The 18,107-nt window shown below is 37.3% G+C and overlaps 1 protein-coding gene across 1 annotated transcript in view; it reads right to left on the bottom strand.

Annotated features, from left to right (window-relative positions):
* Positions 1-18,107, bottom strand: part of UTRN (utrophin) — a gene marked incomplete at its 5' end in the record, with an annotated part of 298,945 nt that overhangs the window by 101,323 nt on the left and 179,515 nt on the right. The window contains one exon of the mRNA XM_085310498.1: positions 422-551. Coding sequence (XP_085166624.1) covers positions 422-551 — 130 coding nt within the window. The remainder of the gene's footprint in view (positions 1-421; positions 552-18,107) is intronic.

Below are 18,107 nucleotides of genomic sequence, written 5' to 3'. Positions count from 1 at the left end.
ACGTTGTATTTCYGTTTGCAGGATGAACTTTTGCAATAGGAACATATACAGATTTTAATAACACATTTGAATCTGTGTCCTTGAATTGCTTTTCTGGCTGTATTTAAGTTGTGTGTGTTTGATACTGTAACAAAAAAAAAAAGAAGAAAAAAATAGAACTGATGACACCAGTGTTATGAATCAGCAACTGAAGAAGGAAATGCAAAAGGTCTTCCTTCTTGCTACTTTAAAAAYTCAGTTATTTCCAAAACAATGGTAATAGCATTTGAGACAAAACTTTGAAATAAAAGCAATAAGTACACAGTATAGAAAATCCTAAAGCCTAAAGAAGAAAGTGGGATACAAAAATATGTACAAGGGACATGTAAGTAGTTTTTCTTTCCTTCTGACCATTCCAAACAGGAAGAGAACATTTTCTGACCTGTTTTTGAATGTAAGCTCCTTCTCGGTTCCTCAGGCCCCTCAATGGGTTGATCAGCAAGGAAAACTCGTGCCTGGTCCACAGCATTAAGAATAGTTTGCTCCTTATCCTTCAGTTCACGCCTCAGTGCCTTTTGCAAAAGAAAAAAAGAACGCCATTTGTAACCTGATGTTGTGAACAACATACATTACAACATTTTTTCCATTTTCACCTCTCTGACCAGACCTATCTACTGCATGAGTAATAGCCAACATTTAATTCAGACTGCGAGATAAAATTTACATTTCACAAAACGCAAATGGCAAGAAATGATTAGATAATAGAAATTMTTCTAAAATTAACTTGAAGAAGTGAATACAAGAAAGATGACGATGATAGGTTTTAAAATACTCACCTAAAGGAAAGTATTACACTGACTTTACAGAAAAAAACTTTACAAGTTTCATTATTAGCGTGACTGCTGATACAGATTGCGACAATAGGGTTTTTTTTTTTTCTTTTTTGTGGTAGCTAGTATAACAGAAAATTGATCCACTGAAACTTTGGAAGATATTTTCACAACTGCTAATGAGAATTGCAAAAGCACTTCACATTCCTTAGAAGATGCTGCTTCTTACTCTGTTTCTTGTTTAATAATATTTTTAGAACTTAGAACATGTGTAATCAGACTGGGATGATGAGAACATATTAGGAAAAGACATCCTTCAAATTAACCTAAAATATTTTGAGCCTTGCACACAGGAGCAATTTTAATTTTTCTTGAAGATATTTTTCATGCTAACAGAAGTGAATGTCAAGATATTTYATTCTCCAGTGCTTATGAGTTTTTTAAATGGTTAAGTATAACCATCTTATTAAAAACGGACCAAAAAAGTATTCTTGAGTCATCAGCTTTAATGTTTTCTATAAAGCATGCTGTTCCACAGCTTTTTAAAAGTATGAATTGATCCTAAATAAATTCTGCTTTGCATGAGTTATTTGTATTACTTTCTACAAGTCTGAATACAAATAAATAAATAAATAAATAAATAAATATTATTAAAGTATTGCACTTAATTTTTTCAATGTATTTTTTTAATCTCTAATATAAAAAATAAGGTTTATTTACTGATAAAAATGCAGTCTGTCCCCATTTTAGCTCAACAAAAGTCAGTGGAGTTCACAACACTATAAAACAAGATGAATGCTTTCCACTAGAGAAAATAACTCCTAGAAGAAAATAAGGACTGAGAAAAGGCTTCTTTTCTCCAGAACCCACACGTGGTGTAAAAGTGTTACAGTTGCATCACAGACTTTAGCCAGTACTAATGGGAAGGAGGARGAAAAGTTCTGGATGGCTTCAGTTATTTATGCTCTTCTGTCTAAAAACATGTTGAACTAGTACTTCCTCTAGAAACTAAATTCTTATTTTTCTCCAGATTCCTTGCTCAAGATTTTCTCAGAAAACTGCATATTTCTTTATGCAAAAGGAAAAAGATTCTTTTGAAGAGAGGATCCTAGAGGCATTTTTAAGAATTTTTAAGTTGACAACAGGGCATTATATGTACTTATTTATTAAAGAAGTGTCTAGAACATGAAAAACTCCACATGGATCTAATAGAATCTGCAATGGTATTTTCAACACCAGACTTTTCCATTACTAACAGTTCCATATTTTGAAGAAGTTGTTTCAAAGTACTGACAATTAAAGTCAGATAATCCTTCCTCGATTTCCTGCCCAGGTCATTTTCTAATTTCTTACTGCCTCAAAAATTCAGAACTTTTCACTAATGACATAATGAAACAAAAACACCCACAGAGCACATGAAAACATTTCTTTCTAAATACAGTATTTTCTTTGTAAATCCTGATCACTTAGGACACCATGTAACTAAAATAAAAAAAAATAAAGGCAACTTAGCATGTAACATTAAATAGAGCAACTACAACCTTCCCATTCTTTTAAGCTATTCTGTCAAAGGTGTTTCAGTATAAAATAAGAATATCTGCATTTTAAAATTCTGCCTTGAAATTCTCTCCCCAATCCTGACCGAACTAGTTCTCAGCTTCTACACCTTCCTGAAGCACATTCCCAGCCATCAGGGACCTGGGTACTTCATTTTGCCCTATCTGATTTATCATTTTTGTTTTTAGCAGTTATCTACCAACAACCATGCTCCTCTTCCAAAAATATTACTTCCATCTTTCTACTTTTCTACATGACTTGTCTACAGATATAGGGATTTCATGTAGCCAACTGTAATTACTTGCTTATTGATTTTTTTAATCAGTTGGACTTGCCTCATTTGAGCCAAATCCTTTCAACTGTCTTTCTGAAATCTACTTACAAAAGAAGCCAAACCATCTGTTTTAAGTGTAGGAGGGCAAAAAGTCAACCTCTTAATCTCTCCTTACAATGCTTCTTCATCAGCAGGATCAGCAGCAGCAGCACAGTCATCGCCATAGTTATTCATGTTCATAATCCAAATCATTTGGCCTGGGCCCAGACATTCTTCAAGAGGGAAATCTCCCTGCTTATTCCTACATAATTTCAAACTTTTCCATCAAAATTCTTGCATAAACCCCTATCTTGATCACTGAAAACCTCCATGCTTCCCTTTACATCACCTCCCACAATATTCTTATACCTAAGTAGGAACATTATGGGCTGGATAGATGTACAATCACACAAAATTGACTCGTACAAAACTGACTGGATGATGAGGTTCAGCAGTGGTAGCTAATGGGTCGTGCTCTGCGTGGAAGCTGGTAACAAGCAGAGCACCGCAAGGGTCTGCCCTTGGACCTAGTCAGTTTAATAGCTTTCTCAGTGACCTGGAGGCAGCAGCAGAGCACGCTGTTATCAGGTTTGCAGATGATATCAAACTGGTGGGGGGACAGTTGATAGCCTTAAGGGCAGAGCTGCCATTCATGGGGACCTAGACAGGCTGGAGTGGGCCAATCTGATAAAATACAACAGGGACAACTGCAAAGTCTTGTATCTGGGGAGGAATAAGCCTCCTGCAGCAACATGGGCTGGGAGCAGCTCGTGTGGAAAAGGCCCYGAGTCTGGGAAGACAGAGAGGGCAGCAGGAGCCCCCAATATGTCCTGGTAGCTGAGACGGCCACCAGTATCCTGCACTGTAGGAACAGCAATACCGACAGCCGATCAAAAGGAAGGGAATATCCCCCTCTACTCTGCACTCACTAGATCATCTTTAAGAAAAAAAAAAAGCTCAGTTTTGGAACTGCAGTAATTTCAGAAGAGAGCTCTCAAGATGGTCTGGGGCTGCAGCATTTCACTGTGCAGAAAGGCTGAGAGCTTGCTTAGGCTGAAGAAGAGATGATTTTGGGGTAGTAAYAGAAAGGCTGAAGTTGAAAGGGATCTCTGGCGATCATCTAGTCCAAACCCTCTGCTCAAGCAGGGTCATCTAGAGCACACTGCACAGTATCGCATCCAGACAGGTTTTGAGTATCTCCAGAGAAGGAGACTCCACAACCTCTCTGCGCAACCTAATCCAGTGCTCTGTCACTCTCACAGTWACGAAGTTCTTCCTCCTGCTCAGAAGGAACTGCCTGTTTCAGTTTGTGCCTGTTGCCTCTTGTGCTGTTGCTGGGCACCTTTGAAAAGAGTCCAGCCCCATCCCCTTGACACCCTCCCTTCAGGTACTTATACACATTGATAAGATCCCCTCTCAGTCTTCTCTTCTCCAGGCTAAAGAGGCACAGCTCTCGCAACCGTTCCTCATAGGGCAGTTCTCTGGTCATCTTCATAGCCTTACATTGGACTCTCTCCAGTAGCTCCATGTCTCTCTTGTACTGGGGAGCCCAGAACTGGACACAGTACTCGAGATGAGGCGTCATCTAGGTGCAGAACCTYACGAGCTTCCTCTCTGCCCAGCTCTCCAGCCTGTTCAGGTCTCTCTGAATGGCAGCACAGCCCTCAGGTGTGTCAGCCACTCCTCCCAGCTTGGTATTATCAGCAAACTTGCTGAGGGGGCACTCTGTCCCCTCATCCAGGTCATTGATGAAGAAGTTGAACAGGATGGGACCCAGTACTGACCCCTGGGGGATGCCACTAGCTACAGGCCTCCAACTAGACTCTGCGTCACCGATCACAACTCTCTGAGCTCTTCTCAATCCGCTCATCTAGCCCGCACTTCCTAAGCTTATCTAGCAGGACGTTATGGTAGACAGTGTAAGAAGCCTTGCTGAAGTCAAGGTAGACAACACCCACTGCTCTGCCCTCATCTACTCAGCCAGTCATTCCATTAAAGAAGGCTATCAAGTACGATTTCCCCTTGGTGGATCCATGCTGACTACTCCTGATCACCTTCTTTTCCTCCACATGCTTAGAAATGACATCCAGGATGAGGTGTTCCGTCACCTTTCCAGGGATGGAGGTGAGGCTGACTGGTCTGTAGTTTCCTGGGCCCTTCACCTTCCCCTTTTTGAAGACTGGAGTAATATTTGCTTTCTTCAGTCCTCAGGCACTTCTGCTCTCCATGACCTTTCAAAGATGACGGAGAGTGGCTTAGCAATAACATCCGCCAGCTCCCTCAGCACTCATGGGCGCATTCCATCCGGACCCACGGATTTTGAACAGGTTGCCCAGAGRGGTCGTGGAGTCTCCTTCTCTGGAGATCTTCAAGGCCCACCTGGATGCAACCCTGGCTAACATGTTCTAGGTGACCCTGCTGAGCAGGGAGGTTGGACTAGATGATCTCCAGAGGTCCCTTCCAACCTTACTGATTCTATGATTCTATGATTTGCGAATGTCAAGTTTGCCTAAAAGATCTCTAACCTTATCCTCCTTGACTAAAGGAAAGTCTTCCCTTCTCCAGACCTTCTCTCTTGTCTCCAAGGTCTAGGAATCCTGAGGGCTGCCCTTAGCAGTAAAGACTGAAGCAAAGAAGGCATTCAGTAACACTACCTTCTCTGTATCCTTCCTCACTGGGGCCCCAACCCCATTCAGCACTGGGCCCGTATTTTCCCTAATCTTCCTTTTGCTACTGATGTATTTGAAGAATCCCTTCTTGTTGTCCTTGATATCCCTTGCCAGGTTTAATTACAAATGGGCCATAGCCTTCGTTGTCACATCCCTGCATACTTTGATAGCACTCCTATGTTCCTCCCACGTGGCCCTTCCCTTCTTCCATATTCTGTGCACTTTCCTCTTCTGTTTGAGTTTTGCTGGGAGCTCCTTGCTCACCCATACAGTTCTCCTGCCCCCTTTGCTGGGCTTCTTACTCTTAGGGATGCACCACTCCTCAGCTTGGAGGAACTGATGCTTAAATATTAACGAACTCTCTTTGACCCCCCTTCTTTCTAGAACCGTAACCCATGGGATTCCTCAATGTAGTTCCCTTTAGAGGCCAAAGCCTGTGCTCTGAAGTCCAGGGTTACAATCCTATTTATCATCCTGTAATCAACAGCTGCCTCTTGGTTCCTATGGGGAAGTTATACATGCAGGGTTTCAAGACCTGACTGAATGAAGCCCCGAGCAAGCTGGTCTGAGCTGAGACTGGGTTTGAGCAGGAGGAGGTTGGACTGCAGAGCTCTGGAGGTTCTGAACAATCTTGTGAGCATGTGGTTCAAAGCTATGCAGCTATACTTCTGGGTGCGATGCTCAAACCCCCTGGCTGCCCGCTCTCTGAATTTCTGTTCCTGTGCAGTAGAGACAAACCTTTTTCAATTTCCTAATTTAGTCTCCTTACTCTCAAATCCTTTTTAATCTTGAAAATCCTATATACTATATCCTATCTACTGCCACACATGCTCTTTCAGCTTTCCTAGGCTCTGCCACCAACTGTCCTGCTTGACTGCCATGCTCATTCTTTCAGCATCCTATATGCACTGAATGCCCCAAAAATCTCACAGATCCCACCTTATCTTGCTGATCAGCAAGTCTCTTGCTGCCACAAACCCCCAAATTCCTGCTTCTTGACTTTAGGTGAGCAGAAAGATATTATTCTCCACCCTCCAAATTTATTCCTTTATTCTCACCATCTCCCCAAATCCTTCCTTTCCTTCTCATCCTACTTCTGCTCCAATTAAAATAAATTACAAAAACTAATCAATGAAAATATACTAATCTCCATTATGTTTAGAAACTTGTATTATATGGTCCCATCTTCAAATAGTCACCATTAACTATATTTTTAATACAAAAAACTCTTCAGAATAGTGTTATCTCTGTATTTTTTTTTTAATAACAATAAGCAGAATCAGTTTTATTCTTCGTTCTGGGACTCAGTATATACTATATTCTACAACAAACATAAAAATTATGTAATTTACAAAGATCTATTTTGATAAAATATGTATTTTTAGAGAAACTGAAGTATTCTAAAAGCAAAATTCCTGAAGAAATACAAGCCCTTCAAATCAGTATAGCATATATCAGTATTTTAATTTCACACAACATACATCAGAATAAAGCTCTTCAAAATCATCCATATTTTACAAATCCCCAAAGCATTTCTCTATGTAGCAATTTGTTCCAGGTTAAGACGACAGACAAGAGGATATTATCACTATTGTGCAATTAAGGCTGCATGGGTAATTTTTGAATGTAGTTCTCTATTTTGATGCTTTTTGTTATTAAAAGCCACGTAGGTGCATAATTAGAATGCAATTTTAACTTTTAATTTCAAAGATTTTGCCAGAAAGGGACACTACAACTTGTGAAGTAGGAGATCCTTCTCCTTAGAATTACCCCTTAGGTGTTTTACTCCGTGTAGCTTCCCAAATATCTGCAAAGCATAAAAGAAAAAGAGGATATAGTATACAGGATTTTCAAGTTTAAAAAGGATTTGCAGATAAGGAGACTAAATTATGGAAGCTGAAAAAAGATACCGCCCAAATGGCTACGCAGAATGGATAGTCCTCTCTCAGAGAGTTAGTTATATTACTAYGTCCGTTCATTCATTCCCCATTGTCTGTCATTCAGGACTAAAATAGTTAAAGCATTCCTAGAGCTTTGAACATTGCACAGGCTGTGCTTGAGGCAGAATTCTTTCCCTGTAGCTAGCTATACTTTAGCTAGAGGAAAGTAGAAGAAAATTAGCTAAAGTTTGGGTGTAGATTAAATAAATAATAAAGTTATAGCAAAAGGCTTTCACACTTATGGCCTTTATCTTCATTTTGCGTCTTCTGAAGCCGCAACTCAAATCTTCCCACCTAAGCCGTCGACTAACAAGGTAAGYACACAGACGCAAATATATATATCTATTTTTTGACTGTCATAGTAAGTATGCAGATGCAAACACAAAATGGAAATGAGAACTCTGAGCACACATGATGCTCCTTTACATAAGTAAAAATTCAGTGACATTGTAAATACATACTGGTCATACAAAAAGAGATGATACAATTTTAGTAGTAATTCATACCACCATATCTCTTACTATAGTCCTACAGTGCACAATTACAGTWTACTTTAGGCAGTGGTTTAAAATGCAAGTTTTACTTGCCTTATGGAAAGACTTGTGACAGATTATCATGCTAGATGTCTATCCTTTCAACAGCTGTATTTGTAAATTCATTCTTAAATCCTACATATGCTAGGACACTAATTTTAGAAGTTCCTGAATCTTTAAAGAGAAAAAAACCCTAAAGCCCTAAGACGTGGCATGTCCAAGCAGTGTCACACAAGCAGTTTTCAGAGCTGGCCTTTAATAACATTAACCAATAATGATAATTCAGATAATCCTCCTTTTAATACTGAAAAAAAATTTCTAGTGATAGAAAGGGGCTCACAAAACTACTCTCTCGAAATGTTTTATGAAGTATCACACTAAGTAAGAACTGATCAACAGCATCACAGCATTCGTTTTGCAGATATGAGTGACATCTTCCAAGTGTCTTTAAAATGACAAAGAACAGTCCATAAACCCACTACATGTAATCCTTCAGTCATCTACTGTTGTTTCCCTTAAGGCAGAGAATGAACAGAAGTGTTAGATCACTGATTTATTGCCATCATTAGTCAATGATTTGCCCATTTYGATTTGTTCCTCTTTCAGTAACTGTGAAACCCTGTTTTCCTCTTATGACTTGGGAAATTATGTATTATTTATTGTTAACTTATACCAAGTTAATCTAATCTATATGTTTGCTATTCTTTACAGAAGTCTATAATTTCTCATACTAAATTAGCTCTTCTTTCAAGCTAACATTTTCTAACTTACTGTCTGAATTTATAAGCAAAGAATTTGCTAAACCAAGGCCTTCCAGGATTTTTGTTGGGAATGCCTTGTAGCTGGAGCTCTTCTACCCTTGGGAAATTACAATGCCAGAAAAACTCTGGCTATTCATGAATTTTCACATACTTTCTTCARTTAGAATCTTAAAATTGTATTTCAAGCACAGTAAGTGGGTTTCCAAGATTATGTACTGTCAATTTACAGTCTCTTCTTTCCCCTTTTGAGTTGTACAGGCTTGTATAGAATAATTAGACRAGCAGATCAGCTTAATGGTTCCAACAGATGAAGGCAGAACTAATTTCAAAGAAAACACACAAGATGTTTCTTAAAACCAGAACATATTTGAATCAGGTTTCATTATGCGCTCTTTCAAGAAAGGGAAGACACATGCTATTGTAACTCGAATCTGTTTATCACATTGTAGCTTTATGTGCCAATCAGCAGCTCCAGCAGCATTTAATTACTCAGTCATCTTTATTGTGCACCAGGTGCTTGAAAAACTTCTGTACTTTTATACTCTAAACAGAAATGGGAAAGTCATCCATGGCATATAGCAGCAAAGGGAGAATGAGTAGGATGATTGAGAAAAGAGAACTAGAAAAARTTTGTTTATAAAGCTCACTCAGAAATCAAGATTGTGACTGTCTGAGTCTGTGCCAGCTGACCACATCACTGAAGAATGAACTAGAAAGCAATGTTTAAAACTGTTCCTTCATGTCAGATACTATTTAGTATCTGCACATACCTGCAYACAAATTCAAGCAAGTATTTTGGTCTCTGTCATTTTTCTGTATGAAAGTCAATTTTCTAAAGCTTTTAGCCCAGCTGATATAGTGTGCATTCAAATAAAAAGTAATATTTCATTTCAGATGGTGCATTTCATTCTGTATTTACTTTTTGTTACTTCATATTCAATCTACATGGTAACAGAAATAGGGAAGGAGAAAAGCAGTATGCTTTTCTCAGCATACACAGCATGATACGTAAAGACATCTGCAGCACACACGGGGCTTTGCAAAAGAGATCCAGCCCTACACCATGACCAATACCAGAATAAGGAAAGCACAGCAAAGATCACAGTGAACAAGAAGCTGTTTTCCTCGGTAATAAATAAACCTTAAGCATTTCAGATTCATTTTAAAAGAATGAACAAAAGATTAGGGCTAGGAGGTATATCCCACATCACTGGCAAAAGATTTGCCAAGAAAGACCAAAGACAAGTGAATAGTGAAGACTGTGTTTGTAAACTATTTCTCAGTTTACCATCCACCACTCATGGCATCTATTGCTGTATACAAAACAGAGTGGCTACGATTAGAGTTCATAAAGCAGGAGAGGATGTAGGAGTCATAGCTGTAACAAATATATTTTCCCTCCACACACAGGAAAACAAAAACAGCAGCAAGCAGCAACAACAATTACAGGAATGCAAGATCACAGATGTGAGTAAAAGAAAGATCTAAACAATGCACACTGGTGATCTTTTACCAGAAGGCCAATAAATGTTAGCTTACCTAACACTTTCCCCTTGATTTATCAAAAAAAAAAAAAACTTCAGCCTAGAAATAGGGGTATTTCTTCACTAAGACTGTTAGTCCCTCAATAACTTCCCTTCTTACTCCAGTATGTGCATGAGCRTATATGCTCATGCCTCTTCAGTGAAGATATCACTCACCTTTTGTATAAACGCTTATAGGTAAGCCTTACATGATACAGGCATATATCCGTACTCCTCAAACTTAAAATGATCTACAGTAATATAGCCTAGAGCCAAAGTGATAGGGGATGTAAACCATGCTTTATCATCTCCTTTTGAGTGTTACAGATATGAAATATAAAGATTTTACTAATATTTTTAAAACTCTAGGAAACTGACAATCTCAAACTGCATCTATTTAGATATTTTTATGGTGATCACTTAATTAAGTTTCCTCCCTTGTGAATTTGCTGAAGCATTAAAAAAAACCTAGAAGGCTATTTTCTATATTTTTTTAATAGCATTCTAAAAGCATAAAAAGGCATTTGGAAACCTCTTTTGGAAAGTTTTCACTTACAATAACCTTGCAGAGACTTTGAAAGGACTCTTTTGGGCACTGAAAGAGAATCTGCTACTACATCATAACGGTAGAGATAAGCTTAGTTTTAGTACAGATTGCATTAAAAAAAGGACATGACTGAATGCATTTCCTGCATTAAATAGTATGTGGATACACTTTTTCTTAGAGAATAAATGAAATAATTAAAAATAAAATAAATAAAAAATTAAAAAATAAAATAAAAATAAAATCAAGATTTCCACACAAAGTTGCTTGCCCTAAGAGAACCTCCTGTCTCTTCAGGAAGAACGTCTGGAATACCTGACTTCCCTAGAAAGGTCGCAGGATCTAAATCTGGCTAGTGAGGAAGGAAGACACTGCTTAATTGAGCAAAGGTTACAGAGAAAAAAGGTATAATGATGCACACATTAATATGCCTTCCATTACAAATAATACAATGGATTTTGTATTTCCTAGCCCACTGAAATCAGACTTTATTAACTTGTGTTTCTAGGTCAATGATAACCAAGGCTTGGTTACCCTGAGAAGTTCAGCAGGCTCTACAGAATGTGAAGGTTTAGACACTGGAAAGTGTGAAAGGCTTATAACTGTTTATTTACCAGACTTGGAACTAATTATGTATTTTGGAAAAATGAACAAAACCCTCTGAGCCCTGAGTTGCTGCCAAAGACATCGTTATTTCCAGAAAGTTTTGCTGAAGTTTTATGATTTTTTTTTCTAAACACAGAAGTAATCTGAAAAGACAAAGATTTCAATGCTAAACACAATTTCCTAGATGAATGAGCTACTCAAGTCCTTAGAATCGTATCTATTCTGAATTTCTCTAGAAACATTAGTGAAGATCTTATTCTGATGGGTCTTGGGTGTGCTACATACTTCGCACACATCCTCTGATCTTACCTTCTTTGTCTTCTTCTTAAAGAAAGCTACTCGTTGAATATTCAGTACTTCTCATTTGGCTGTACCTAGAGAGGCTTCTCCCTTCTATAACCAAATTTTCTATCAATGACAATATCAACATAGAACTATTAATGAAAGAAAACAAAATTGCTGTCCCATTATCATGTGCTCTAGTTCTTTAATCGAAAAATGAGCAAAAGAATGGTAAGAACAGAGAAGAACAAAATCTGCTAAAATATGCTTCTTTTGCTCATTCAGCTAGTTTCTAAGCTAACTCAGCATATGTTGGTCCAAAGTCATTATAATACGACAGCTACAAAAAGGGCAGAATAATCACTAAATCTGATAGCCCTAATGACTTTACAGTAAAGAAGAGTATGAAATGTAACGTAAAAGTTTGTTTTACATTATTATAAAAAGAATTTTTTTTTTAATCTTTTCAATGGTACCTTAAAAATAATCTGTTTAACATCCCTAAATTTAATACAAGCATTCATACAGGCTCCACTCCACAGATAACAAAAATGTCCAAATCAGAGTGCAGAGTATGTATGTTAAAAATTGGAGAAGAAACATCTATAGTCATTTTTACAGGTAGTAAATCATATCTCCAGTAGATTTAAAAAAAAAAAAAAAAAAAAAAAAAAAAGAACAGTGATACAGAGGAAGAGATGTTATCATTTCATCATCTTTCTATAGCTCAGCACTATTTTGCCTTCATTAAGCTGGACAACTGACTGTAGAGAAAGAGAAGCTCTTCAAACTTTTTGTTCTAAGGGTGAAGGAAAAAAAAGTATTTACTTTTACACAAGAGCAGTATTCCTACAGCTAGCAGTGGAACCAACTTTCAAATACTAGATTGCTTGTAAGTACACATTCAGTTTTTCAGCAAAGGAGAAAAATGTGATTTTGTGAAGGACAATTAATGCTACCAACCTTCACTATGAAAATGTGAGAACCATCCTGCACCAACAACCTGAAAAGACAAAAAGCCTTTTTCTTTTTTTTTTTTTAATTTTTGAAGAAAAGTCTGGTCTAGGTTTGCAGGGCAGAAAGAAAAAAGAACATACAACTTCTCCAGGAAAACTCCAAAACAGAAGATTACAGTTTACACTTAGATGATTAACCAGCAAATTGTGATCTCAATATATACTTGTTTCAAAAAATCACAGACCATTAAMCTTTCCATTTTAGATCAGACTCAAATAGCAGCACCTTAAAAGTGAATACCCTTGAACACCAGGCCAAGGTTTAAACCAAATTTGAGAAGAAAATGCCATCTACTACATCATCTACCTAGTACCTAAATATTTTCTCTGCTTTTTTTATTTGTTTTTAAGACAAATRTATCTACATACAGCTGTAAAATAGCTCACTGTGCCCTCATCTTGATGAATTATTAGCAGCAATATACTCAATAATATAAGTCCTACCAGTCTCACTTTCCAAACACATTATACACCAGACAGGCAGCAAGTGTTCTGCRTAAGTGATAGAAAAACAGGTTATTGGTATTGATGTGCTCCTTAATTCACAAAGGGAATATCTAAGCACCAATCTGCAGATAAGAAAAACTGAGGAACAATTGGAAGCCTCTCATTTTATTCTTGACTTCATTACTAGTTTTAGAAATGCTGCTGATTAGATACATTCCCATAAGAACCCAACAATTGAAAAATGAACAGTATAACAAAATAGCATGTTTCTAGCTACTTTCAGACATTCAGATACGTCATTGACTAATATCAGTAGACTAGAAGGATGACAAGTTAGGATGTAGCAATCGCTTTAGAATTACCTTGTAATTTATTACTTTTACAGTTAGCTGAAAGGACAGAAAATAATGCAGGGCTAGATCAATTTTTACCAGCTACTCTGTCTCAATCACTTGAGCAGGACACAGGAGTCCAATTCAAAGAAGTCCTCTCCTTGACAAGTCACTGAATGACAGAAGGGATATAAAAATCTGACATGAGATGTAAAGGCTTTTAAAAAAAGCTCAGAGCCCCTATAATCACTATTACACTTTTAATATAAGCATGTGACCTACAAACTGTTGAAAACACTTCTGGAAAATAAATCAATCAACCAAATAGAAACCATATATGTAAGAAACCCCAGTATCTCCTCATTCCTCCTTCTTCAAAGCAGTCTCTTACGGACGATTAGCTGGCTTCTATTGCTACCATAAGTGTTCAAAGTGGCTATGACAAAAAGCCCACTATTTGGCCCAAAAAAGTATTCCACAATCTGCAATTTTGATTTTTTTTAGTATAAGAAACAGTAGTAGTCTTTGACCTAGCTGTGAACTGCATTGATTTTTTTTAATTAAAATGTTTTTTTATAAAGAAAAATAAGGTCACCAACCATGCCAGTTTAGATGTTTGAAAGAAATAATGGTATATTTTCTGCCATTGAATTGTTGACTCAAGTATGTGAAAAACATCTATCATTCCTATTTGCACAACTGTTTTGTTTAATGTTGAATACTGAAAGCATATATAAACTGACAGCATGTTCCAATACAGTAGAGAACAAAAGTGTTTTGATAATACCCATGGAATCAGCATGAAAATGAATTATGTCAGTAATTCTTAAGAGAAGTMTCCATTCTCTAAATAAATGAAATTAGAATAAACTCCATCAAGCATGTAACTCTAGGGCAAATAGATAATGGATTTTCATGATGAACCCTTCCTCAGATCAGTTCTTGAATATTCAGTTCCTCAGGATTATGTACTCTGAAAACAGCAGAAGCATTCACATAAATCTCTGATTGACAGAAGGTAGGAAGAGCAGTACCCCACCGACTTGTCCCATTTGGTTTTGTAAATGCCCCAGCAACTGCTACTGGCTGCTCTCAGAAAGAAGACAAGTTATATGAGACAGATGGACAAAGAAGACCCTTTACTCTAACCTCCAGACAAAAGAGACTGATCCTAAGAAATCAGCCAAAATGCAACGTAGGGCTGGCAGTTAAAATTCGGCCTGTCCACCTCCCCTCAACAACACCCCCAACCACATCACCATATCGCACCAGACAAAGCACTGCAGTGCGTCTATCTCAATGGCATTTTAAGAGATTACATTCTTTAAACTCGACCTCCGAGATGAGGCAGTATTACATCAAAATAAGGATCCTTGCATTGCAGATGAAATATTTTTGTAACGCTATCAGTGAAATGGAAGTTGCATTTCTTCTTCAGTCTTTGTCGAAGACAAAGTTTTGAAGAAGCAAAGAAAATATGTGGCCTAAATCTCAATTGTTTCAAATTGTAAAACTGCACTATGCAAAATACAGAATAGCATAACTTGGGATAAGTTTTACTACTCAGTTATATAAACCCCARCAAACTAGACTACAGTGGAAATACTGCTATGGTGTCAAATTCATATCTCCTTTATGGGCAGCAACCAGTACAACCTCCACTTTTTATAACAGAAAATATTTACAGGGAAAGGAGAGGAAGAAATCATTAAAAGCATTACTTTTTATGTATTCTAAACAAGTTATGTCTCCAGTCAGACATGAGACACACAAAACATCTGCTGCATACTAAATAGATTATTACTTAATTTAACAATAACACTGAAATAATCTATTAGCACCAGTAACCACACATTTCTCCAGATTCTCGCATTGTTTTCATTTACCATGCAGTAACCATCTACCTCTTCAACATGAGAGGCAAATATTTCCTCATCCTTTGCCTGCCAGAAGCAGATAGGCTTGGATTTGCTTAGTCTACATTACTGCTGAGCACTGACAAAAGTCACCATTAACAGACCGTAAGAGTCTAGCTTCACACTGAGATAGCAACAGCATTAACAAACTGGATGCTACACTGCTGTTCTTAGGAGCAGTTAAACTCAGGTCACTCTTTACTCTTTTGAGGAGATTAAAATTACCTCTGCATTTCTTCAAATAAACACGTATTTGTCAATGAGAAAGAATCCTGAATAAGATTCACGTTGGTGTGCAAAAGTTACCTTGAAGTGTAGGGTTTATTTGGTTTGGTCTCATAAGCTATTCTACTATTAACTGGTACCTGTCATAATACTGCAAAGCTCTCTGGAAAGATGTTTAATAGCTGCATTTTACACTCTGAACACTCTAGAGCAACTTTATGATAYGCAGCTCAATGGATATTTATTCAATGTCTGAAGACAGGGAGTGCTCAGGGCATGCCCATGTCCCACATACGTGACAGAGAATGCTATGTCATTTAACAACAACTAAAAAACCTCTAAGTCAATGGTAGTCTTTATGCAGGGTTTATTCTAGCTGCCTCAAGACTTACTTCTGATGAGCTCAGAAAAGCCATTATTCACATATCAACTTACATAAAAATTATTTTATTCCTCCCCAAATTAATCCTGCCTTCTACCAATGGACTACCCCCTTGGCAGTGAGTACAAGACAGTTAGGAGACAGACGGCCCCAAAGCAGCTACACTGGGTCAGCACCAGGTCCTAGAACCCGTCAACCTGGGCTAACTGCAAAAGCAGTGTCAATCAATGATGCTCAAAGTGGAAATCAATGACCCAAGATTATCATCAAAAGCTCAATCTAGAAACAAAACAAAACAAAACCTTTCCTCTGTCAAACATTACACCTTGCTGTGTTTGCCTCAGGATCTGTTTCATGTTTTTGAATTACACACACTTCTCCCTAATTCCCCAAATGCTTCTCTTAGCTATTCTACATCACCAAGGTCTACGTGTCCTCCTAGTCCCCTTCTACTCTTCACTTTTCTCTACAGCTTCATGTTTTCAAAGCTTTCTAAACTGAAGGAGGCATCATAAGGTTTACACCACATAGCTGGTTACTGTGACAAGATAAATTACATTGGAACTGCAGTATTAACTGCTTCTCCAATTTTTTCTTCATCCCTGGTTCACTCACCAGTATTTCTAGCATCTGCTCTGCATGAAAAAGCCACTGTAAAGCAACCACCGCAAAAAATGAATGATGTTTGAGATGGGAAATACTCTGCTCCAGACAAATTACTAGCACATGCCACAGCGTAGATTAGAACCAACAACAAAAAAGCACAAATTAAAAAGGAGCGGGGCAGAGGGTTTTCCCTCATCATTAATCACACCTAAAACAAAAACAAAACTAGAAGCTTTTTTGCCTTCTTAAACAGAGTATGGCTAAACTCCTAACAACGCAGCCCTGTACTGCTTTATTAGTTCCACTACTGCCTCTGCAAACTAAACTTGTTAAGGACGACGGGCCTTGTCAAGTCTTTAAATTTTCAAATAGATGAGCTAATGGTACCTCACAAAAATAACAGAAAACCATCTGCATCTGTAAGTTACACTAAGCAGATAAAAATTCTAAAACAACATAAAAAAAATGAGTGCTTTCAGCCAACCCTATCAATAAGAAACTAAGAATAAAACATTGCTTGGCATTCAGTATACATATCTTTATAAAATCTTGGGGTAAACATGATTGAAAATTCTCACCAGTATTTTGCAAATTGTGTTAAATCATGCAATTTCAGGAACAAGCCCTGTCCAGCCAAGTTTGTAGGTTGATTGTTTTAACTTAATTTGATGTTTTCAATACAAAAATTTGAAATCTAAATAAACCAGAGAAAGTTATTAAAAAAAAGAATGCTAAGAGAAATCATTGCTTTATTTTTCCCTGTCATGAGTTCTTATAACACCTATTCACATAAACCATATTCTTTGTCCAAAAATAATTCTATGAAGATGGTTTATTGCGAGTTTGAAAGAAAAAGCCCTGTAGTTGCAAAAGTTATCATTAACCTCACACAGCAGTTTTCCACTTAAGAACAAGAAATCATTCAATACAACTTGCACTAATTTGGAATCAACTGTACTGACTTTGTGAAAGAGACTAGCGCTTAAAAATACATTTCCACGMAGTAAGGCAATACTAAGCTAATTCAGCTATACAAGTACTTTCCCACAACAGGCAGCCACATCAGACAGACTATGATACTTTTATTACTTATGTTTACACATTTCCTTTCTCTGCTTTGATTTCCTAGTATAAAAAGTATTTTTTTCAATTATTCAGGCAAAGAATTGGCATATTTTCCACATAATAAAACCAGTACTTTTAGAACACGACTGCTTTCTCCTTAGAAACCAAGGATCTGAAACCATAAACTAATCAAGCCATTTCTCATAAAAATGCAAGTAATCCATAAAACCAGCCTTACCACAAGCTTACCCTATCTGCAATGTCCTTCATACTTTGAACGACTAATGTCAGACAAATGTAACCAATGAGAAAGGTTAGTTCTATGCATCTTTTTTCCCCTCATTATTCAAAATACGGGCCAAACACATCTCTAACACAACACAAATAGGGTGAAAACCACCCTGGCTTTTCAGTTTTGTAGCCTAAATCAATGTATACAGTATCTACCTCATCTATATTAAAGACCTACTTTAAAAAGACCAATAAAACCAATTGTTAGTCTGGAGTACTTGAGCAGAAGTCATATGCCAGGGCAAAGATATCTAGTCAACATATCTAGAGAAACAGAAGTAATGGAAAAT

This window comes from Rhea americana, unplaced genomic scaffold (assembly GCF_003343005.1).
Source record: "Rhea americana isolate MKP2758 unplaced genomic scaffold, rheAme1 scaffold_108, whole genome shotgun sequence".
NCBI classification, from domain to species: Eukaryota; Metazoa; Chordata; class Aves; order Rheiformes; family Rheidae; genus Rhea; species Rhea americana.
This window is presented reverse-complemented; position numbering and strand designations above follow the sequence as displayed.